The sequence below is a fragment of the Dipodomys spectabilis genome, unplaced genomic scaffold (assembly GCF_019054845.1).
Source record: "Dipodomys spectabilis isolate Male_0828 unplaced genomic scaffold, ASM1905484v1 ptg000635l, whole genome shotgun sequence".
NCBI lineage: Eukaryota > Metazoa > Chordata > Mammalia > Rodentia > Heteromyidae > Dipodomys > Dipodomys spectabilis.
Genome location: NW_024871312.1, coordinates 630,233 through 654,291, shown reverse-complemented (window position 1 = coordinate 654,291; position 24,059 = coordinate 630,233). Strand labels below are relative to the sequence as shown.

Genomic DNA, 24,059 nt, shown 5'->3' with positions numbered 1-24,059 from the left:
ACCTTCGCCCAGCTTGAGTCTTTCAGACGCTTCTCCCCGTGTTCCTAACAGGGCCGCGTCCGAGCAAGACAGAGTGTGGCCGCGCGAGCCCCTCAAGAGCCGCTACTTGCTGCGTTCTAACTTGGCCGTACATTTTTGGGGAGAAAAGTGGCCCTGTTCATACCATGATGTGGATTATAGTCTTGTACAGTTCGGCCTTGTTTACCGGGTACATCAGTAATCCCTAACACTCACCAATAATCTCTAACACTCACCAATGATCCCTAACAGTCACCAATAATCCCTAACACTCACACACCAATAATCCCTGACACTCACACCAATAATCCCTAACACCAATAATCCCTGAACACACCAATAATCCCTGACACACCAGTAATCCCTAACACTCACCAATAATCCCTAACACACTCGAGGTTGATTCAGCTGCTGTCGCTTGGTTAGCCACTTTGAGCTGGTTGCTAGTCTTGGGTGGTAGATTAGCCACTTTTGAGTTTGGTTGGTTGCTAGTCACGGGTGGTAGATTAGCCACTTTGAGCCAGTTGCTGGTCATAAGTGACAGATCGGACGGACCCTCAGGAAAGCACAGTTTAACTCTATCTCCAGAATTTTGAGCCACCTTTTAGACTTGAGTGAAAGTGCTCAGCTGAGTAGTTTGTGGTCATTTTACTTTCATTTTCATGAAAGCGGTCTTCTCTTGATTTCACTCATTTTGTAGTAATTTCTGGAACAAAGACAAGCATTTTCCATGAAAAGAGAAAATGTGAGTGGTTCTCTCTCCACTGTTTTTAAAGAACTTGGCCAGTTTATGCAGAGAGAGTTGTCTTCTAGACCTGTGCCTAGAGGCCCTGTCCGGGTTCAATTTATGTCCATGTCCCATAGTCCTGGAGGCAAACAGTTCGTGCATGTTTGTGCCCCTTCTTTCTGACGGGTTTCCTGAACACAAAGATCAACCCGCACACATGGGTCTGACACTGTGTTTTCCTGTTGGTACTAAAAGCAGTTTCATGCCCAGAATGGGCATGGTTTCCTCATCAAGAGCTTTACCCATTCATATTTTCTTTTCCTGGATCATCTTTATCTAAGGATTTAGGACATGACAGTGACTGATCTGACCTTGTGATAATGTTCTGACTGAGACTCCTAGCTGAACAAGATGTTTTCCCTTTTGATAGACCATATCAGTTGATCCTGGTGACCGTGAAGTGGCCTCAGGCAGTGGCTTCCTGGGAACCAGCGGGACTTCACAGCAAGGTAAGCTCTGCAGAGGCTGTTCCCCTGAGCTTTGTTCCCTGGAATGGAGCGAGAGGGACTTCTTTCACCCAACCTTAGAGACCTAGGCTTGCTTTGTGAACATCTTTTTTTTTTTTTTTTTTAATGCCTATAGTCATGTACTTAGAAGTTCCCTAACATGCAGTCAGCTGCTAATGCTTAGTAAGTGGTAATTCGCTGTCTTGAGGAAGCCAGTGTTCTGATTCTGTTTATTCAGTGAAGAATTTTGAGAGGAAAAAAACCCTCTAGGAATCTATGACATCCAAATGCAATGCTATCATTACCTGCTGGGATGGCAGAAGCCTGGCAAATGCTGCTGCTGACTTTGCATCTTCCCTGGGACGCACACCCCTGTCGGGTGGTAGCTCTCTTCCCTGGGACACACACCCCGGTCAGGTAGTAGCTCTCTTTCCTGGGACACACACCCCTGTCAGGTGGTAGCTCTCTTCCCTGGGACACACATCCCGGTCAGGTAGTAGCTCTCTTCCCTGGGACACACACCCCTGTCGGGTGGGAGTTCATTTCCTTGCAACCCTGATGTGGTCTTGGGATCTTTGTCAACATGCCACTGTAAGTACACTGTCACAATAGGAGTTGGCATGCCCAGTGCATAACAAGATAACAGAGACTAGGTGCTCAAATAATAGAAATGTATTTTCTCATAATTCTGAAGGTATCAAATCCGAGATCAAGGTGTTGGCAGGGTTATTCCTTTTGAGGCCTCTCTCCATGGCTTGTAGATGGGCTTGTTTCTCCCTGCTTCTACGTAATGTTTTTTCTGCATATTTTTATGTTCTAATTCCTCCTCTTATGACATCAGACCGATTAGTAGTTACTTTAATTACCTAACTTTAACTTATCTTTTTAAAGATCTGTCTTCAAATAACAGTAACATTCTGAAGCACCATGGGTTCAGATTTCTACATATGCATGTAGGGGGGACACAGTTTACCCGATAACCTCAGGTGAAACCTGTTAGTTCCCCTGTTCTGGCCACCAATTTTTTCAATTCGTTTTTCAATTTCTAACAAATGTGAATGCCCTGGGCACCTAGGACCTCCCAAACCGGGAGTCTGGGGCTCTCACCTAGCACATGATTGGTTTTTCATTCCTGGCGGGAGATTCTCTGGTTCCACTTAAACACCCCTTCTTTTCCTGGCAGGAAATTCTCCAGCCCCCTTTCATACCCACCATGTAATCTGGATTTACACAAAGGGAGGGAGTACACCAGACTCTGCACCATTCAGGCATCATTCCACCTTCCAGACTGTTTTTCCATGTTGGCTGTACATTCTTACAAATAGCAAGTGATGGAAATCCTTCATCTTTGGAAAACAAATTCAATTTCTGTTTAATTTATACAGTGTATATACATATATAATTACCGTTTTATCTATTGAATCCATCATTCTTTGCAAGTTTTATCAGTCTTGCTGAACTGAAAATCTATTCCCATTAAATGATAAATTCCCCTTTTCCCTCAGCCTACAGCCTACCATCCTACAGTAACCTGAAATTGTAGAAAATGTCCAACATCTTTTGAAATCAGGAGCATTGGATGATATAAGGCAGTCTACTGAGGTTAATATAGTTTGAGAATAGAATAGAATTCATAGGATAGCATTATATTGAAAGTAGAGTTTGAATAGATTTTTAAATTAAATTTTATTTTCTTCATTTAACAAATTGTATGTCATGATTAATATTATGGCTTCTGGATTTAAGATGTATAATTTCTACCTCTCAATTTATTGATCTGTAAAATAAAGAAGTGACAAAGAATTTTTAAAAGTTTATTTTCTTGAGAAACAGACTCTATTGAGAACGATAAAGCAAGTTGTTCTGAGCAGGTAAAAGTGATGACATCTGGGAATTGCATTTAGTATCTATCCCACAGGAGATTCCAAGCCAGGGTTCTAGAGATTCATTACTCATATTATTTTCAAATAATATACTTTAATATTTTGATTTTTGGCATTCTGATGTCTTCAAAGTGTCACAGACACATCAGAAAATCCCAGCACCTCTTATACTATTTAAACAGGGAACATTCATTTTGAAATAAATTTTAAGCCAGGCGCTGGTGACTCACACCTGTAATCCTGGCTACTTAGGAAGCTGCTATCAGAGGATTGCATTTCAAAGCCAACCTGGGCAGGAGACTCTGTGAGACTCCAATCTCCAATTAAACACCAGAAAACTGGAGTAGAGCTGTGCCTCAAAGTGGTAGAGAGCTAGCCTTGAGCAAAAAGCACTCAGGGACAGCACTTGGGTCCTGAGCCCCACGATTCATGAAAAATAAAAAGGAAGGAAAGAATTTTAATGTGTTTAATTTACGGTGTTAATTTAATGTGTTCAGGATAGTTCCTTTTCTTTTCACTGGGAAAAGAAAGGGTTCCAACTCCACTCTGTGCAGACACTGGTATGGAACTCCAGTGTGCTTTCAAGAAGGAAAACAGGAACAGTTTTACAGAGCTAGACATAGGGAGACAGATTTCTCGCCTTATGAAAAAAAAAGTTTAACATATAATGAAAAGGGCATGGGTGGGATTGGGACAGTTGGGGAGAAATTATGGAAAGGATGACACTGATCAAAATGCATGATACTCATACACTTACATGTTAAATTGAAATCCCTTTGTATAACTAAAGATAATAAAAATTAAGAATATAATTAGAACACTAACTCAGCATATTTTATTTATTTCTAACAAAATGTTCCATACTTTATTCACAGTCTAATTCTTAGGTGAAAAACTTTTGCATAGTTAAGAACATTTTAAAATTCGCAAGCATCTGGGGCTGGGAAGGTGGCTCAGTGGTAGAGTGCTTGCCTTGCATGCATGAGGCCCTGGGTTCAATTCCTCAGCACCACATAAGCAGAAAAAGCCAGAAATGGTGCTGTAGCTCAAGTGTTAGAGTGCTAGCCTTGAGCTGAAGAGCTGAGGAACAGAGCCCAGGCCCACGACTGACAAAAAAGTCACCAACATCTGAGTTTTTAGATTCATTATTGATCCTAGTGGTACACAATATCATCAGAATGATATGTGAGTTATTATTGTGTTCTCATATTTTAGACAAAGATGGTTTATCTTTGGATAATGTTAGAAGTACTGTTGCAGAAAGAAGTGTGAAGATGAAATGGGACTTCATGGACCTGGGTATCTGTATCAGACAGAAATTGGCACATGTGAAAGACTGTAAAACAGGTATGCAGTAAGCATTTTTTGGGGGGGAGGGGGGGTGGGTCTGTCGTGAGGCTTGAACTTGGCCTGAGCACTGTCCCTGAGCTCTTCACCTCAAGGTGAGCACTCTACCACTTGAGCCACAGCGCCATTTGTGGTGTTTTGATGGTTAATTGGAGGTAAGAGTCTCATGGACTTTCCTGCCTAGGCTGGCTTTGAACCGCGATCTTCAGATCTCAGCCTCCTGAGTAGCTAGGATTACAGACATAAGCCACCGACACCCAGCTCATAGTACTTTTTTTTTTTAATGGTACCGTTTTGCTTAAAAAATTTCCATTCCTAGATCTAAGATAAATAAGTTCATTTGCTTGTAGAATATGTGCTGTGTGTGAAGTACTGTCTAGATACTTTAGATGTTATGCCATCATCTAGCAAACTTACTCATGCATGCACACAGAGACAGACAGACAGAAAAGAAAATATTTTGTGAAATAGTCCTTATCTTACCACCTGTCAGGTATTTTCATCCATTCTGCAGTGTGTATGGGGCTGATATAGAAGATCTTAAAAGATCTCATCTGACATTCTCTAGGTTGGCTTCCCTTTGTCCATTTATATGGGCTGCTGTGTTGCCATTTCCTGGGGATCTGAAAGAACAAAAGAGATCTTTCCTTTAAAATAGCCCCATGACTCCTGGCTCCTAACAGATCTATACAGAGACTGAGAAAACACTGAGGGACACAAAACATCTTTTTCTTCCTCACCACTTCGAAGGCTCATGCTTTTACTTCCTTCATGAGAAAAGAAAAGTCATGCTTATTTGATATCATTCTTTTCTGTAAGTCAGAGTACAGGAATCATACATTCTATAATGTAGACTGTGTGTGTTCTCATGAAGAGAGAAGAGGTAAGAAGAAACTCCTTAGTCATCTCTTAGATTTTGTCCTGAGGCAGAATGAAGTTTATGTCATCCTGAGTACTGACTATGCCATGTTTATCTCTGATAAACATGCACTTTTAAGCTGTAAGTAAAAATTTCTTTAGGAGGAAGGAATTTCTATACACACATATGGTCTCCCTACAGAAACTAGAAGCTCCAGACCCTGTTGACTTTTACACAGAAAAGATACATTTCCTTCCTAACTCCTATCTTACTCCTTCATGTCTCAGGGGTTTGTTAGCTGTTTGCCTAATGATCTTATCACTGATGGAACCTTTCCAAGACTTACAGAAGTATGGTTACCTTTTGATTATTTTGGATTTCCCAGAGGTTGGGGAGTTACACTGTTAGATGTAAGAACCTGTCAGTTTCTTTGTAATCTGACTTTACAGCAGCATATGCAAATGTTACTGCAGCAGATTTCAATTGCAGTGATTGGAGCTGGAAGCAGGCTTGGGAGGAATTTGGGTTCATTAACTTCTCCCAAAGTTAAGAACGTTAGTTTCTGCTTCCATGTTTCTCTGTTGCCTTGCTTCACAAATGAAAGCACGTCAGTTCACAATGTGGTATGGCCGAGCTTCAAGTTTTAGACATCAGCTGCTACCACTGACTAAAAATGCTTGCTTTATAGCAACTATTATGCAAATATAAGTTAAAATATTAAATATGATTAATGTTAACAGGTGTAATTTTTAGTGAAAAAATATTGTTATTTTTGTTTCTTTCCCCAGGTTCGAGTGGAATACCTGTGAATCTGGTTACAAATCTTTTCAATTTAGACATTCCTCGAGACTGGCATCTATACCAGTACCATGTGACTTATAATCCAGATATCGAATCTAGAAGGCTGAGGATTGCTCTGCTTTATAATCACAGTGAACTTGCCAACAAAGCAAAAGCATTTGATGGTGCTATCCTTTTTCTTTCACAAAAGCTAGAAAAAAAGGTAGAATATGGTTTTCACCACATATGTGCGTATGAATTTGCATGCAGACATATGTTTAGACATGTATATTTAAAAGATAGCAGCTAGGCCGCGGTGGCATATGTCTGTAATCCTAGCTACTCAAGAGGCTGAGACCTGAGGATTGCAGTTCAAAGCCAAACCAGGCAGGAAAGTCCATGAGACTCTTACCTCCAGTTAACCATAAGAAAACTGGAAGCAGCGCTGTGGCTCAAAGTGGAAGTGCTCAGGGACAGCGCTTAGGCCCTGAGTTCAAGCCCCACTACTGACCAAGAAAATAAAAAAAGATAGGATTTTTTTTGTCATGAACATTAAATTTTTTTTAACTCTTCACTTTTTCCTGTTCCCAGCTGGAAAGCTCAGAGACTTCCTAAGTTACCAGTATTTGATTACATGAGTAAGCCCCCAATGTTCTAACACTGTAAAAATAAGAGCTACAACTATCCTAAAAATAGGCATCATTTAAAACGTTTCCATAAATGGATACCTTTAAAAACACCATGTACCTGTGTCTTCAGAGCTTTTAATTTGTTCTGTTTCATTTGCATCTGCAAATGAAATCTCAAATCTGCAAATCGTACCTGAATTACCAAACAGCTTCAGTCTTTGAATACAGAACTGATGTTTCTTTTATGACTTGTTCCATCATATGAAATATATAGTGATGTGTTCTAAAAGTATTTTTAAGTTTGACAACTAGACATGAAAATTGATATTTTGTTATATCTACTGTTATGCTTTCAACATCTTCATTCTTAAAGATATTGATGTTCTTATCATAAACCTTGTTCTACAATAATATTAAAATTACTACAAAGAAAAAAAGAACCAGTTTCTGTATGCAAAGTTAAAACACAGAATTACTTATGTTACTTAGAAAGCGAATCCTGGGCTGGGAAGGTGGCTCAGTGGTAGAGTGCTTGCCTTGCGTGCATGAAGCCCTGGGTTTGATTCCTCAGCACCACATAAGCAAAAAAAAAAAAAAAAAAAGCTTGAAGTGACTCTGTGGCTCAAGTGGTAGAGCACTAGCCTTGAGCTGAAGAGCTGAGGGATAGTGCCCAGGCCCAGAGTTCAGGCCCCACTACCAAAAAAAAAAAAAAAGTGAATCCTTAAACTCAGCATTTTAAGTAGCATGGTATAATAATGTAAGTTTAAATTTCCAGATTATAAGTACATATTTGGAAATTTGCTCAAGAAATATAAGCAAGCCAGGTACTGGTGGCTCATGCCTGTAATCCAAGCTACCCAGGATGCTGAGATCAGCCAGCCTGGACAGGAAAGTCCATGAGACTCTTATCTCCAACAAACCACTAGAAAACCGGAAGTGGTGCTGTGGCTCAAGTGGTAGAGCATTCGCCTTGAGCTGAAGAGCACAGGGACAGTGCCAAAGCCCAGAGTTCAAGCCCCACAACTGACCAAAAAAAAAAAAAAAAAAAAAAGAAATGTAAGCATTCTTGGGGCCTTTATCCTTTAATGAGACCCTGTGCTTTTATGCTTAAAAATTAGTCAATTTCTAAGCCAGTGTCTAACTTGTTATCCTTGGAAAAAATCTCTGATGATAGATTGATACTTACTTGTTTTCTGAATTCTTACATTAAAAAATGAATACAGTGCCAGGAGCTGTTATAGAAACAAATGTTTGCATTTTTACATTGTTAAAGCATGGTTCTAGGTTAGAAAAGTCCTAACAATTTCCTCAGTACCTTATCTTTCCTTTTCTTTTTTTTTTCTTAAGGAGGAAAGATTTGTTTTGGCACATGGTTTCAAAGATTCCTTCTTAAATTTTCAGAATGAAATTTCTGGAATTTATTCTAGCTTCTACCTTTATTCCTCCTCTCCTCATTTTTACTTTCTCTCTTGGCTATATACTCTCTTTTGCTTTGTTTCTCTTCTCTGCTTCTCTGTTTTATGAATAAGCTTTTGAGCATGTGTAATTCACAAACTTGACAGGAGCAGTACAGTCCTCTAAGAGACTTCTGGGCATCCAAGCGGTCCCTGAAAATGGGTGCATGTGTACTCTTGTGGTATATACATATGTGAAGCTTTCTTGGGACGATATTTTTCATCTTTATCAGACTCTTAAAGTAATTCATGATATGTCTTCTTCTTGCTCACCAAAATGGTTACAGTCCACTGTTCTGGGATTCTTTGTGTATCAAATCATCTAGCTATGCGTTTGGCTTTAATTTTCCTCTTGTTAAGTTAGAGAATAGAGTGATAGATGATATCATATAAATATATATGGAGAGTGGGGGGGAGAGAGAGACACACACACACACACCAAAGAATTAAATACCCCTCCCAACATAAGATGAACATTAAGTTATTAATTATATAGGAATATCTATGGTTCTGTTTTCACTCATGTATATGAAACATGAGTGGCTTTCTGATACCTTCCTTGTACATATTTGAGGAAGCCTTTTAAGTGCCTGTTTTCCCAGGTCACAGAACTGTCAAGTAAAACTCACAGAGATGAGACCATAAAGATGACTGTCACTCTAACGTGTGAACTGCCCTCAAGCTCTCCTATGTGCATCCAGTTCCTCAATATCATCTTCAAAAAGTAAGGCATTTTAAATGTAAATTTAATTTGGACTATCAATACTTCTCAGCAATAGAGCCTGGGTATTATATATAACCCCTCTGAGGGGATTATTGTAAGTCAGTTGACACTTGTAAGATGCCTTCCATTGGTGAAGCCTTTTCAATTGTTTTATCTTACAACGTGCTTACTGAGCACCCCGAGGAAGGTACTTGTTATAGAAATCTGACTTTATAAATAGGGAGATGATAATATTCAGGCTAGTGGCTGAAACCCTAACTATTCAGAAGGCTGATATATGGGGATTGTGGTTCATATCCAGCCTAGGCAGAAGAGTCCATGAGACTCTTATCTGTAGCAAAAAGCAGGAGGTGATGATGTTGCTCAAGTGGTAGAGTGCCAGGGAGAATGCCCTAGCCCTGAGTTCAAGCCATAGCACCCACACAATAAAGATAATAAATAATAAATAAGCAAGACTTGAGCTTGTGACATTTGGTAACCCACATCACAGAGGTAGAACCCTTTCATTCTGACTTGGACTCAAACTCTCCTATTACCTCCCCCCCCCCCCCCCCCCCCGGCATGCAGTCACCGCCTTTGTGTGATCTGAGGTACTGGAGGTGAGTGGACAAGTGGCAAAGGGTCACCCCAGTGAGGTAAGATCTTTGGGCAGCTTGAACAGCTTTATCAGAAATCTTGCCTCCTCACCCTTTCCAGCTTACTACAGTAACCACAGCTGCAGTTCAATGTTAAAGTAACCACAGCTGCAGTTCGGTGTTACAGTAACCACAGCTGCAGTTCATAATGGACCACAAATTTATCATTGCAGTTAAGCTCAGTTAGAGAAAAGTAACTTCACTGTGTCATTCTCAAATGAAATGACAGTCCAAATATAGATGGATATTTAGTGTGTAAATATTCTAGAAGAAAAAAAATCTACGCATTCTAAGTATTTTGTGTTCAGCTTGAGTACAATTTTAGAACTATACTTTATTGACTAATATTTACCAAAGATTCAAAAAAATACCCTTGCAGGATATTAAAAAAGTTGTCCATGTACCAAATTGGAAGGAACTTCTATAACCCTTCAAAGGCAGTGGAAATTCCCCAGCACAAGTAAGTTTGTATTTTCTGTTCCTCTGAAATTGTCAGTGTGAGCAGGGTAGTTTATAATGCAATATAACATTATGCCTCCTGTGAGGATCTCTGTAATTTGGAATGTACTGGACTTTTATAATTTTTGAGTATTTTTTAGAGAATGGTAGAGTGAAATGTGAAGCCTTTTCTTATATTGTTCTATACAAGGACAGTATCATAAATTCTAGAAGGAATTCAGAAATTGAATTTTATGAATATAAAAATGAAAAAAATAAGATGAACTGTGTGTTGTAACACATAGCTGGTTTCCTGTGGTCTTACTGAAGTTAGAACATTCCAGGTGGTTGGCATGACATCATTGTGGGTAAATAGAGAATTCAACAGAGCTACCTTAGTGAAGGCAAAATCATTCAGAATACTTGTATATTATTTCCAAACTGGGAAGTTGGTGCTGCAGGGAAAGTGTCAATCCTGCCTTATACTCATTAATACCTAGCTCTCCGGAAAAAAATACATATATATACACACACATATATAATATAGATTATGTGGGCATGTATATAAATAATACATATGGTTGTTCTCTGTTATTCTTTATTACCTTATATTAGTACATAATTGTCCAGAAAAAAGTACATATATACACATACATATATAATGTGTGTTTAATGTAGATTATGTGTGTGTGAGTACACACAATACACATGGTTGTTCCCTATTATTCTTTATTACCTTAAACTGGTTGGTACATAACTCTCCAGAAAAATAAATACACATACACACATATGTACAATGTATATTTAATATACATTGTATGTATATGTATAACATATAGTTCCTCTCTATTATTCTCTATTACCTTAGACTTTCTCCAGAAAAAAAGAAAAAAGTACATGTGTATATATATGACATGTATATATAAAGACAGATATATAAACAAAGTGCATAAAGGATTGAAAATCTGTGTGGATAGGAATATCCATGGGTTCATTGTTGAGCTAAGTTACAACAAGGTACATATGCTTGTCCTGCAGATTGGCTAGTATCACAAGCTAAGCTCTCAAAGGGTAGACTAGAATTACTTGTAAAAAAAAAAATTGTCCTTTTGTTCATGTCATTTCTGTAACTTCTTATTCAAGACTTTTCAGTCCATATAGAAATGATCTATAGCCTGGACTCTGGTTTCTTTTATATTTCTGCAAATGAAATCACTCAGGGCTTCAAGCACTCCCTTGGCTTTCACTGGAGGCTAGCACTCTACCACTAAGCCACACCTCTACTTTGAGCTTTTGGGCAGTTAACTGGAGACCAGTGTCTCACAGACTTTTCTTCTAAACAGTGCTCAGATCTCAGCCTCCCGAGTAGCTAAAATAAAAGGCATAAGTCACATTTTTGGCTCTCACTGCTGGGAGCATGCTGCTGAAATCCAGTGGGTAGAGACAAGGAATGCTGCTCACCATCCTACAATGCAAAGAACAGCTCCTAAGCAAGAATTATGCAGTCTGAATATCAGTAGTACCAAGGTCCTACCTGTATACTAAACACTCCAACAGAAAATAAAAATTTTAGTTAGCAACTGGAAGAAATTACACTAAAGAAAAAGTTACCTGTAGAGAATTAGAGTGAAAATCATCACTTAAAAATCTCTGTTGTGTCAGGTACGGGTGGCTCACACCTGTAATCTTAGCGAATCAGGAGGCTGAGATCGGAGGATCGTAATTCAGTGCCAGCCCAGGCAGGAAAAGTCAATGAGACTCTTATCTTCAATTTGCCACCAGAAAACCAGACATGGAGCTGTGGCTCAAAGTGGTAGAACACTAACATTGAGCAAAACAGTTCAGAAACAGTGCCTAAGCCCTGAGTTACAGCCCCACAAACCACACACACACACACACACACACACACACACACGAATCTTTATTTTTCTGGTATAACATTTTAAATACGATATTTTTTTCTTCTTTTAATTTATGTTTTTAAAGATTATCCCTTTGGCCTGGGTTTGCCATTTCTGTGTCACATTATGAAAGCAGGCTCCTGTTTAGTGCTGATGTAAGTTATAAAATTCTCCGGAATGAAACTGTTTTGGAGTTTATGACTGATCTCTATTACAACGCTGCTATGTCTGACTTCACCCAGATGTGTGAGAAACAGCTTATAGGGCGCATTGTCCTTACAAGGTAAACATCTACTCAGTGTTTTCTATAGAGTGAATGACTTAGATTTCTGTGAATAGGAATTTCATGGAAGCACTGGCCACAGCAGAAGTCTGATAAGTTTGGCCACCTGTGCAGAAGATGTGGCTACTCTCCATTGTCTAAAGTTCAGGCTGTCCCAAGCTGGCATGGTCCCAACATTATTACTTGTATACCCTTCTTCTGTTCTGACCCTCAGCAGCCTGAACTTTGTTACTTTAGTGTTCCTGCCTGGGCTCCCTGCCCCAAGTTCTGTATTTCAAATTTTCACCTCCACAGATGAAGTAAGTATGTTACTCACCTGCCTGTTCCCATAAACACTTTGCTCTCAGCCAACTCTTGATGATCATTATATTGCATTTTATTAGGTTACCGTACTGAACAGGAGATCCATAGCTTACCTTTTTTGTAAGATATAAGGTCTTTTAGATCAAGAGCACGTTTTACTTTTTTGTAAACTTCTACATTTTTATATATATATATATATATATATATATATAATTTTCCCTTCATACACATTGAACTGGATTAAAAATTGGTGGGTTAAATGACTTCCTGAATTCAAAAAATTCAAAAATTCAGCACATCCTTTTTTTTTTTTTCTGGTCCTGAGCCTTAAACTCAGGGCTTGGGTGCCGTCCCTGAGCTTCTTTCACTGAAGGCTAGCAATCTACCACTTGAGCCACAGCACTACTCTTGGCTTTTTCTGGGTAGTTTATTGGAGATGAGAGTCTCACAGACTTTTCTTCCCAGGCTGGCTTCAAACCATGATCCTTAGATCTCAGCCTCCTGAGTATTAGCATATACCTAGTAAGAAATAATTTTATTACTATTAAGGTATAGTACAGAGGCCCTACCATTTTCTAAGTCAGGTAATAAGAACATTTCTTCTTTTGGGCATTGTCGTCCCTTCCTTTGCTTTCCCCCAGACCCCCCTTCCCCTGCCCAGACAGCATATAGTTTTGCTGATCCAAAGAGGTGTCTTAGGGACTGTGTTAGTCTTCGCCTTCCACTTAAAGTTACTTTCTGGGTCATATAGGAGAGGGGTAGTTCAATTCCATACTGCTGGGCCAGGAAGATCTCCCTCTACACTTCTGTCAAGATTTTGATGGGTCAGCATATTACACTCTTTCAAGAAACCGCCTTTCAGGATACCTAGCTCTGGAGAAACTTGCCTTGGAGATTTCTGCGGGCTGGAGCACATGACAGGATGCTGCAGGCTACGCAGTTCTGGTGGGGAAGAGTGGTCTTAAGCAACCTGACCCACGTTGATTAAACAAGACGGCAGATCTGTGTGGTTGCTTAGCCTACTTGGTATTTATTATCAGAAAGAATCCCTAGTTTCAGAGCAATTTGACATCAGAGCAGATGGGAAATTTTAAAGTAATGCTTCTTCAGTTGAACATTTAACCATAATTTAACAGAAATGTCTGTCAGTGAGAAACACACATTGTATTATACCAACTTTCTCACTGGATTTGTTGGAATACAAGATCTTGTATGCCAAAATGGTAATACTCTTGTTAGGTAATACTTGAACATGCCAAAAAAATGCAACTATCTTATGTTACTGTCTCATAATTTCTGACATTCTGGAGTCTATCTTACACTTTAAGTAACAAGTGTAGTGAAATGGCTGCTTGTCTGCATGATCTGAAAAACTTTCTTAAAAGTTTCCTGTGTTTACCAGGTACAATAACAGAACCTACCGCATTGACGACATCAGTTGGTCGGTGAAGCCGGTGCACACCTTCAAGAGGCGGGACGGCTCGGAGATCTCCTACATAGATTATTACAAGCAGGTATGGATGTGTGTATTTCCTTTCATCTTAGCTTAGAGAGCTTTTCATGTTCCTTTCCAGTGCAGGAAGTTCCCCCAAGTTACCAGGCGGAGTCTGCCTTCCAATAACATTACATCTTCTCCCTTCTCTATTCCCTGTCCCCCAATTGGCTGGATTCTCATTCTGCCTCCTGCTGCTTTCTGGTAGTCTCAGTATTCTCCTGATAATATCACTCACAAGCTTAAAACAACCCATGATTTTTTTTTATTGCTTTAGTAGTCAAATATGAGCTCTGCACACATTTCTTTTTTTTTCTTTGTCAGTAATGGGACTTGAACTCAGGATCTGGGTCCTGTCCTTGAGCTTTTTTTTTTGCTGAAGGCTAGTGATCTACTAAGCCAAACCTCCACCTCTGGTTTTCTAGTGGTTAATTGAAAGAAGATCTCATAGACTTTCCTGCCTGGGCTGGCTTCAAACCATGATCATCTGAGTAGCTAGGTTTACAGGTGTGAACCAACAGTGCCTTGTAGGCCTTTTAAAATCCTTTATCATTTGGTCGCTTTCTGCCTTTAAGCCTCATCTCTTGTATTCTGTCCCTTCCCTGTTTCTTGGCTGTTTCTCTCCTGTGTATTTTCACAAAAATAGCTTCCTTTTCCCCCATATTGTTTTAAATCAGACAACATTAAATATTCTTGACTATTTTTAGCTCAGCAATCAGCTCTCAGGGAAGCTCTGTGACTCTCTTTCCAGGGCTTAATGAACTTAGCTACATTAGATCATCTTAAGCAAGATATGAACAGTCTGATCTCAAACCTTAGTCTTCCTAAAGTATGACTTAAGCTCTTTGTTTCTGGACACCCACAGTTAGCACAGTTCCTTGCATGTAGCAGATGCCTAAAGGACATTTACTGATGGTCTCCTGGTGCCTCTGGACACTGGCCCTGAGTCAGCTCCGGGGAAGTCACTGGACTGTGTACAAATCAGCTGGAGGCTATTCTGAATCTGGATGAAACCCAGAGGAGCATGAAAATGGCTTTTTAAAAGTCTTATGACGTTATAAAAGATAATTAAAATCATACAGCTGAACCTTAATATTTTAAAAAAGTGAGTCCTTAAAAGAAAGTCGTAAAGTTCAGGAAACTGAGGGACATTTTTTTCTTCCACTAAAAAGGCTCATTTATGTATACATTTTGGGATTTGCTTCTTTCTTGCAGTGTTTCCATATTAACTTTCCCTTCATTAATCTTGCATTTTATAGCAGTATGATATTACTTTATCTGACCTAAATCAGCCAGTGCTTGTTAGTCTGTTGAAAAGCAAGAGAAATGACAACACTGAACCTTGGATTGTCCACCTGATACCAGAGCTTTGCTTTCTAACAGGTAATGTTTATCTTTTAAAACTCTACTGGGCTGCAGACCACAGGCTCCTGAACCTCAGCAGTGGGCACAAACTACTTTATGGTACCTGAGTGCCAGGGCAGTAATTAAATCATGGAGACAATAGTAAAAACAAGTGAAAGGACATAGTCCCCTTTGAAATCTATTTTCTCTATCCCATGCATTCCACTTGTTACTTTGGTATAAAATAGGCCTCTAGATATTTTACTAAACTCTAGCTGTTTTTTGCAGTATTTCTTTTTCCTGTTGGTTGTGGGGCTTGAACTCAGGACCTGGGTAATGTCCCTGAGCTCTTTTGCTCAAGGCAAACACTCTACCACTTTGCACCACAGCTCCACTTCCATTTTTCTGGTGGTTAATTGGAGATAAGAGTCACATAGGACTTTTTCTGCCTCATCTGGCTTTGAACTGCCATCCTCAGATCTCAGCCTCCTGAATCACTAGGATTACAGGTGTGAGCTATCAGCACCCAGCAATTTTTTGAATTTTGGTAGTATGGAGACCAATATACTTTTGCTTTTCATCAGGTGTATTATTACAGTGACACCAAAATGATCCTTAGTTGATTCTTGTGTGTTTACAAATGCTGCTGTATTTCACAGGTCTGACTGCCCAGGCAGCCTCTGATTTTCATCTGATGAAGGCCATGACTGCAGAAACGAAGCTCAGTCCTCTGAGCAGGCAGCAGCACCTGGCCAGGCTGGCTGACAACATCCAGAGGTACTGGGGTGTGTTTACGTTTCTTCCTTGATGAAAATGTCTAACTTTGATGGCTCCTGACATCGATGTCTAGAGTCTAGAGGGTCAGCCCAGATACTTAGCAGTTCCAGATTGAAGCACAGCAGTGGGAACCTGTGCTGGTAGGCTTTAAACTCTGCTTCAGCTGGACAGCTAAGCTTTTGTGTTTAATACATTAGATCTGGGCAATTGGAATGTGGTTAGTGACATCTTCAGTTGACGGTATTTTGGATATTCTAAGTCAAATAACATGTTTATAGACTTCATTTGTTACTTTGTTAAAGTGTGTAGTAGGAAATTTTAAATAGTTTTGAGGTTTTGTTTTTTTTGGTGGTACTAAGGCTTGAATGGAAGGCCTTAGGTTGGATAGACAAGCACTCTACTGCTGAGCTGTGCCTCCAGCCCTTTTCTGTGCTGGTTGTTTTCTTAATTTCAATTTTTTATTGTTATTATAAAGGTGATGTACAGAGGGTTAAGGTTTTGTAAGTTAAATAAAGAATACATATCTTTTTTGGGGGGGGGGTTGGTCGTGGGGCTTGAACTCTGGGCTTGGGTGCTGTCCCTGCGCTCTTCAGCTCAAGGCGGGCGCTCTACCCCTTGAGCCACAGCGCCACTTGTGGTTTTCGAGTGGTTTATTGGAGTTAAGAGTCTCATGGACTTTCAGCCGGGTGCTGGTGGCTCACGCCTGTAATCCTAGCTACTCAGGAGGCTGAGATCTGAGGATCGCGGTTCAAAGCCATCCCGGGCAGGAGAGACCGTGAGACTCCTATCTCCAATAAACCACCAGAAAACCGGAAGTGGCGCTGTAGCTCAAGGGGTAGAGCGCTTGCCTTGAGCTGAAGAGCTGAAGGACAGCGCCCAGGCCCAGAGTTCAAGCCCCACGACTGACAAAAAAAAAAAAAGAGTCTCATGGACTTTCCTGCCCCAGCTGGCTTTGAACTGGGATCCTCAGATCTCAGCCTCCTGAGTAGCTAGGATTACAGGCGTGAGCCACCAGCGCCCAGTCAAGAATACATACCTTTTTGGACAGTATCACCCTTTCCCTTGCTCTCTCCCGGTTTTTCCCTCCTGTCTCCACCCACAAGTTGTACAGTTTATTTTCAATATAGTGTCCAATGAGTACCACTGCAGCATCTTCCCTCTATTTCTGTCCCTGACTTGGGCTCCTGAAAAAAGACAACAGTGTGCTGGTTATTTATGACGTAGGGTCTTGCTTCCTGCCTGGGCACACACCTGGTCTGTACTGATTCCTGTTGCCACTGAGGTGGCTGATGCCCTCCCCACATCCAATTCTCCTACTGAGAGGAGCCCACACCCCCTTCTCCTATTGAGAGGAGCCCACACCCCCTTCTCCCACTGAGGAGCCCACACCCCCTTCTCCTACTGAGAGGAGCCCACACCCCCTTCTCCTATTGAGAGGAGCCCACACCCCCTTCTCCCACTGAGGGGCCCACACCCCCTTCTCCTATTGAGAGGAACCCACACCCCCTTCTCCCACTGAGGGGCCCACACCCCCTTCTTCTACTGAGGAGCCCACACCCCCTTCTCCCACTGAGGAGCCCACACCCCCTTCTCCCACTGAGGGGCCCACACCCCCTTCTATTGAGAGGAACCCACACTCCCTTCTCCTATTGAGAGGAGCCCACACCCCCTTCTATTGAGAGGAACCCACACCCCCTTCTTCTACTGAGGGACCCACACCCCCTTCTCCTACTGAGAGGAGCCCACACCCCCTTCTCCCACTGAGGGGCCCACACCCCCTTCTCCTACTGAGAGGAGCCCACACCCCCTTCTACTGAGGAGCCCACACCCCCTTCTTCTACTGAGGGGCCCACACCCCCTTCTACTGAGGAGCCCACACCCCCTTCTTCTACTGAGAGGAGCCCACACCCCCTTCTCCTACTGAGAGGAGCCCACACCCCCTTCTCCCACTGAGAGGAGCCCACACCCCCTTCTCCCACTGAGGGGCCCACACCCCCTTCTCCTATTGAGAGGAACCCACACCCCCTTCTTCTACTGAGGGGCCCACACCCCCTTCTCCTACTGAGAGGAGCCCACACCCCCTTCTCCCACTGAGGAGCCCACACCCCCTTCTCCTACTGAGGAGCCCACACCCCCTTCTCCCACTGAGGGGCCCACACCCCCTTCTCCCACTGAGGGGCCCACACCCCCTTCTCCCACTGAGGGGCCCACACCCCCTTCTCCCACTGAGGGGCCCACACCCCCTTCTCCTACTGAGGGGCCCACACCCCCTTCTCCCACTGAGGGGCCCACACCCCCTTCTCCCACTGAGAGGAGAGCCCACACCCCCTTCTACTGAGAGGAGCCCACACCCCCTTCTCCCACTGAGGGGCCCACACCCCCTTCTCCCACTGAGGAACCCACACCCCCTTCTGCCACTGAGGAGCCCACACCCCCTTCTCCTACTGAGGAGCCCACACCCCCTTCTCCCACTGAGGGGCCCACACCCCCTTCTCCCACTGAGGGGCCCACACCCCCTTCTCCCACTGAGGGGCCCACACCCCCTTCTCCTACTGAGAGGAGCCCACACCCCCTTCTCCCACTGAGGAGCCCACACCCCCTTCTCCCACTGAGGGGCCCACACCCCCTTCTCCCACTGAGGGGCCCACACCCCCTTCTCCCACTGAGAGGAGAGCCCACACCCCCTTCTCCTACTGAGAGGAGCCCACACCCCCTTATCCCACTGAGGGGCCCACACCCCCTTCTCCCACTGAGGAACCCACACCCCCTTCTGCCACTGAGGAGCCCACACCCCCTTCTCCTACTGAGGAGCCCACACCCCCTTCTCCTACTGAGGGGCCCACACCCCCTTCTCCCACTGAGGGGCCCACACCCCGTTCTCCTACTGAGGGGCCCACACCCCCTTCTCCTACTGAGGGGCCCACACCCCCTTCTCCTACTGAGGGGCCCACACCCCCTTCTCCCACTGAGGGGCCCACACCCCCTTCTCCTACTGAGGGGCCCACACCCCCTTCTTCTACTGAGGGGCCCACACCCCCTTCTCCCACTGAGGGGCCCACACCCCCTTCTCCCACTGAGGAGCCCACACCCCCTTCTCCTACTGAGGAGCCCACACCCCCTTCTCCTACTGAGAGGAGCCCACACCCCCTTCTCCCACTGAGGGGCCCACACCCCCTTCTCCCACTGAGAGGAGCCCACACCCCGCTTCTTCCCCTGAGGAGGAAGCCTTGCAGACTTGTCTGCTCAGTCTGCTTTGGAGTTGCTATCCCCCAACCCCAGCTTTCCACATAACCAGGATGACTGATGCATACTATTGTACCCAGCTCTCAGTGGAGAAGGGGTTTTATGAACTTCTTTGCCTAAGCCAGCCTCAGATTACAGTCCTCCTGATCTCAGCCTCTCAAGTAGCTAAACTTCTAAGTGTGAACCACTAGTGTCCAGCTTCATTTTTTTAGTAGCTCATGGAAGAATTTGGAAATTTACATAAAATGATGAGGGAGGAAAGAAGAGAGGGAAGGAGAGAGAACTCAGTAATTATTTGTCTAATAAAACATTGAATCATTCTTGATTAAATGACTATTTTATTTCACTTATAGGGTGATATGCATTTGCAAATACCTCTTTTAGGAAAATGGCATAGGAATATGCATGCCTTGCATCTTTTTCATTTAAAAGTTTTTCTTAAATGTTTATAGATTATGAATGTGCATCTCTATTCTCATTCTAGTCGATTCCATCCTAGTAGGTTCCATTCTGTTGATAATCCCCTTGATTTATGCCTACCCAAGAAAAGATTCTGGTGTGTTCTTCTTACCTGAGTCTATAGCTCAGTCTTCCTGATTCCTCCACCTGCCAAATCTCACTAACACATTTATCTCACCTTGTTTCCCGGCTGGTGATGGCCACCCCCATCTCATCTTTAGCAGGTACTTGTGAAGAAAATTACTGGTTCCAAGAATTTAGAGATAAAGTTAGTAGATGGAAATTGTGGGCAGTTGTGGAGTGACAGTGGTGAAGTTTAACCTCCCTAAGGAGGACATGGACCTTTACCAGGAAATCAAAGTGCAAACTTCATCTGTGTCCTGTGAGTGCATGCTGTAGGCATGTAGGGACAGAGACAGGCTCCATATGGTGGTTGCTCTCAAGGAGCTACAGCTCAGTAGAAATTGCTCTCTGTCATAGGCCATAACACCAAACTCTGATTGAAGCAAATTAAGTTACACATTCAAAGTTGCCAACACTAATCTCCTCATATTCTTCCCTGTCAAGCCTGTGTGTTTTCTCAAACTGAAATCCTTATATTTCCTTCCTTTCTCATCCTTCATCTACTCTCTCCTAGGCAACAGTTTCACATTCAGAAGCTCTGCGGTATCTCCCTGTTAACAATTTCTTACTAGGAACAGTACCTCACATCTATTGCACTCACAACATGTGCCAGCCCGTACGATGAGCACTTCTTAGATATTTGCCTGTTCACATCAAGTCTGTGAAGAAGCCACTTTCCTTATATTTGTGTTTTACTGGTGAGAAAACCAAGGCTTTGAAATATGTAATAGTGGCTCAAGGTCACATGTTACTCAGGTTAGATCTGGGCATTAAGCCTGGGCCTTCCTGGTTCAAAGCTATCTTTTCCAGTCAGTGCTCACAGGGAACCTGTTCCCATTCCTGAGGAACCCCAACAAGCACAACTGTTTGCAATTTCTTTTAGCAGGGAAAAAAATGACAAGAAACAGGAGCTAGAAGCACTAAAGACAGGAGATTGGCCCCTGAGTAATTCAGTAATCTATAATTATATCTCTAGTTAAAACAAAGGTAAGGGAAATAAATACTGATTTAAAATAATTCTGCCCACAGAAACAAGGCTGCTCGATTTGAGCTAGAGACCTGGGGATTAAATTTTGGAAACCAAGTATCTCTGACAGGCCGGATTGTGCCTTCAGAAAAAATATTAATGCAAGATCACATAGTAAGTGCTGTGATTTTATTTTTATTTGGAAATATGTACATTTGATCATTAGTCAGAGTGATAGAGGGCTTGTAATATTTGTTAGGTTTCTCATTGGCCATATCCCTGCCTTCCCTTTTTTTACTTTCTTTCTTTTTTTTTGGTTGGTCGTGGGGCTTGAACTCTGGGCTTGGGTGCTATCTCTATGCTCTCCAGCTCAAGGCGAGCACTCTACCGCTTGAGCCACAGAGCCACTACAGCTTGAGCCACAGCGCCACTTCTGGTTTTCTAGTGGTTTATTGGAGATAAGAGTTTCACAGTCTTTCCTGTCCAGGCTGGCTTTGAACCACGATCTTCAGATCTCAGCCTCCTGAGTAGCTAGGATTACAGGTATGAGCCACTGGCACCCAGCTCCCTTTTTTCTTTTTTCTTTTTTTTTTTGGTCCGGTTGTGGGGCTTGAACTCTGGGCTTGTGTGCTGTCCCTTAGCTCCTCAGCTCAAGGCTAGCGCTCTACCACTTGAGCCACAGCGCCACTTCCGGCTTTTTTCTTTTTGCTTATATGGTACTGAGGAATCGAACCCGGGCCTCAGGCATGCAAGGCAAGCGCTCTACCACTGAGCCACCTTCCCAGCCCCATCAGCTCCCTTTTTTCTTAAGACTTAAGGTCTGCCATGATTTCCTTTTCAGTATAACCTTAATTGACTGAAAATTACAGCACCCAGGAGACACGGTTTAGGTTCGTTAGAAAATGACATAGTTAAAAGAAGGAAGGAAAGAAGGAGGGAACGAAGGAAGGAAGGAAGGGCCACTACTTGAAAAAAATCAATTTTCTGGTGAAAGATAGCTAACAGACTATGTTTCCTTTTACCACAGTTAGTTTTCAGTTGCTGTGTCAGTTGTGTCTGTTAATCTTTCAAATTAAATGATAGCTGTCACTCCAGACAGTACTTAAGAGGCATACTGAAACCTGAACAAACAATCTGCTGCCACTTGAGAGTTTCGATTGGCAAATGAACATATCACATGTAAAAATTACATTATTCTTCACTCTTTTCCTTTAAGGCCATTGTATTTCATTTCACTTTAAAAAGTTCTCTTGTCTTTATTGAGTACAGTAAACTGGCATATCTCTAATATAACTGAGCATCAAGTGTTTTGTGTTGGCATATAGAAATTTTTCATCATTTAATTTTGATAATCCATCCAAATTACCCTTATTGGAAAAGCTGGGGGGAAAACTGATTTCCAGAACCTTGTAAAGCACTAAAATGTAGGCCTCCATATTGCTGTAATAAACAGGAATTAACCATATTTTAAAGAAAAAATTGTCTTAAATTATTCTATTGGAACAAACAGCCCTTTCATATTGTCTCAATTGCTGCCTAAATAAATCTGTCCCATCCTTTATGATCTTTATTTACTCAGTGTCAACCTGTGTCTGCTGCTGATTGGTCCAAGGATATACGAACCTGCAAGATGTTAAGTGCACAGTCTTTGAATAAATGGTTGATTTTATGCAGTAACAGAACTGAGAATGTGATCCAGAGTTTTCTGAGCTGTTTGAGAAGAGTCGGAAGTTCCATGGGATTTAATGTGGGCTACCCTAAAATGTGAGAATGCATTGAATACTTTCAATATATTAATTTGGTTTGATTAGAAGGCAGGAAATAATGGCTGGCATTATCTGCAAAAGCTATGTTTTAGTAAAAATTTTCTAATACAAAGTACCAAGAGATTCATTACAAGAAAACAGATTTGATAACATTTTTTTATAAAGATCAGACTATGTTTTACCTTGATCTTTGAAGACTTTTATTTTCACAGTTCTTCTTAGGAAAGTTTCATTCCTCAAAATCTTTTCATTATTGGTTAGGGTATAATAAATCTTTCTGTTTTGCCAGTACTAGGGCTTGAACTCAGGGCCTAGAAGCTATCTTTTAGCTTTTTCCACTCAAAGCTGGCATTTTCCCACTTGAACCATACCTCCACCTCTGGCTTTTGATTGGTTAATTAGAAATAAGAGTCTCAAGGATATGCCTTCCTAAGCTTGCTTTGAATCATAATTTCCTGCCTTGGTTGTCTTCAAACAGGGATCCTCAGATTTCATCTTCCTAAATAGCCAGGCTTATAGGAATGAGCTACTGGCACCCAGCTTAGTTGGGTCTAAATCCTTAGTAAGTCCAAATTTTGCCACCTTTGCCTTTGTCCTTATTAGTTATTAATGAACCTTAACAGCAAACAGGATACTAAAAAATAAATGTTGTATTTCATGATTTACTTGATAGATCTTATGATGTTTCAAAATTCAATTATAGAAATAACTCCAAACTGGGAAAAGAGCAAAGAAAGAGGTAACATTCTTCAAAAAGAAATGTATTAATTACCTGACTTATGAAATAGTAACCCCTCTGTACATCATTATAATAACAAGAACAAAATAAAAGCAGGACACTGGTGGCTCATGCCGTAATCCTAGCTATTCAGGAGGCTGAGATCTTAGGAACACAGTTTGAAGCCAGCCAGGGTAGGAAAGTCTATAAGACTCTTATCTCCAATTAATCACAAGAAAACTGAAAGTGGAGCTGTGGCTCAAAGTGGTAGAGCAATAGCCTTGATCAAAAGAGCTCAGAGACAGTGCCTAGGTCCCGAGGTCGAGCCCCCATGACCAACATAAAATGAAAATAAAAATATAAAACATAGGGCTGGGAAGGTGGCTCAGTGGTAGAGCACTTGCCTTGCATGCACAAGGCCCTGGGTTCGATTCCTCAGCACCACATAAGCAAAAAGAAAAAAAGACGGAAGTGGCACTGTGGCTCAAGTGGTAGAGCGCTAGCCTTGAGCTGAAGAGCTGAGGGACAGCGCCCAGGCCCAGAGTTCAGGCCCCACGACCGGACCCAAAAAAATAAATAATAAAGCTATCCTCTCCTAGATTTATAAATATATATATATATATATATATATATATATACACAAAACATTAAGGCTTAATTTTTTTTGGGGGGGGGGGGTCCAG

At 42.0% G+C, this 24,059-nt stretch overlaps 1 protein-coding gene across 1 annotated transcript in view; it reads left to right on the top strand.

The window, feature by feature from the left end:
* Positions 1–24,059, top strand: part of Piwil4 (piwi like RNA-mediated gene silencing 4) — a 34,612-nt gene that overhangs the window by 215 nt on the left and 10,338 nt on the right. Inside the window, exons 2-13 of the mRNA XM_042671518.1 lie at positions 52–208; positions 1,176–1,254; positions 4,350–4,481; positions 6,129–6,343; positions 8,806–8,927; positions 9,942–10,022; positions 11,987–12,184; positions 13,890–14,001; positions 15,239–15,362; positions 15,983–16,100; positions 20,955–21,066; positions 22,472–22,656. Coding sequence (XP_042527452.1) covers positions 52–208; positions 1,176–1,254; positions 4,350–4,481; positions 6,129–6,343; positions 8,806–8,927; positions 9,942–10,022; positions 11,987–12,184; positions 13,890–14,001; positions 15,239–15,362; positions 15,983–16,100; positions 20,955–21,066; positions 22,472–22,656 — 1,635 coding nt within the window. The remainder of the gene's footprint in view (positions 1–51; positions 209–1,175; positions 1,255–4,349; positions 4,482–6,128; positions 6,344–8,805; positions 8,928–9,941; positions 10,023–11,986; positions 12,185–13,889; positions 14,002–15,238; positions 15,363–15,982; positions 16,101–20,954; positions 21,067–22,471; positions 22,657–24,059) is intronic.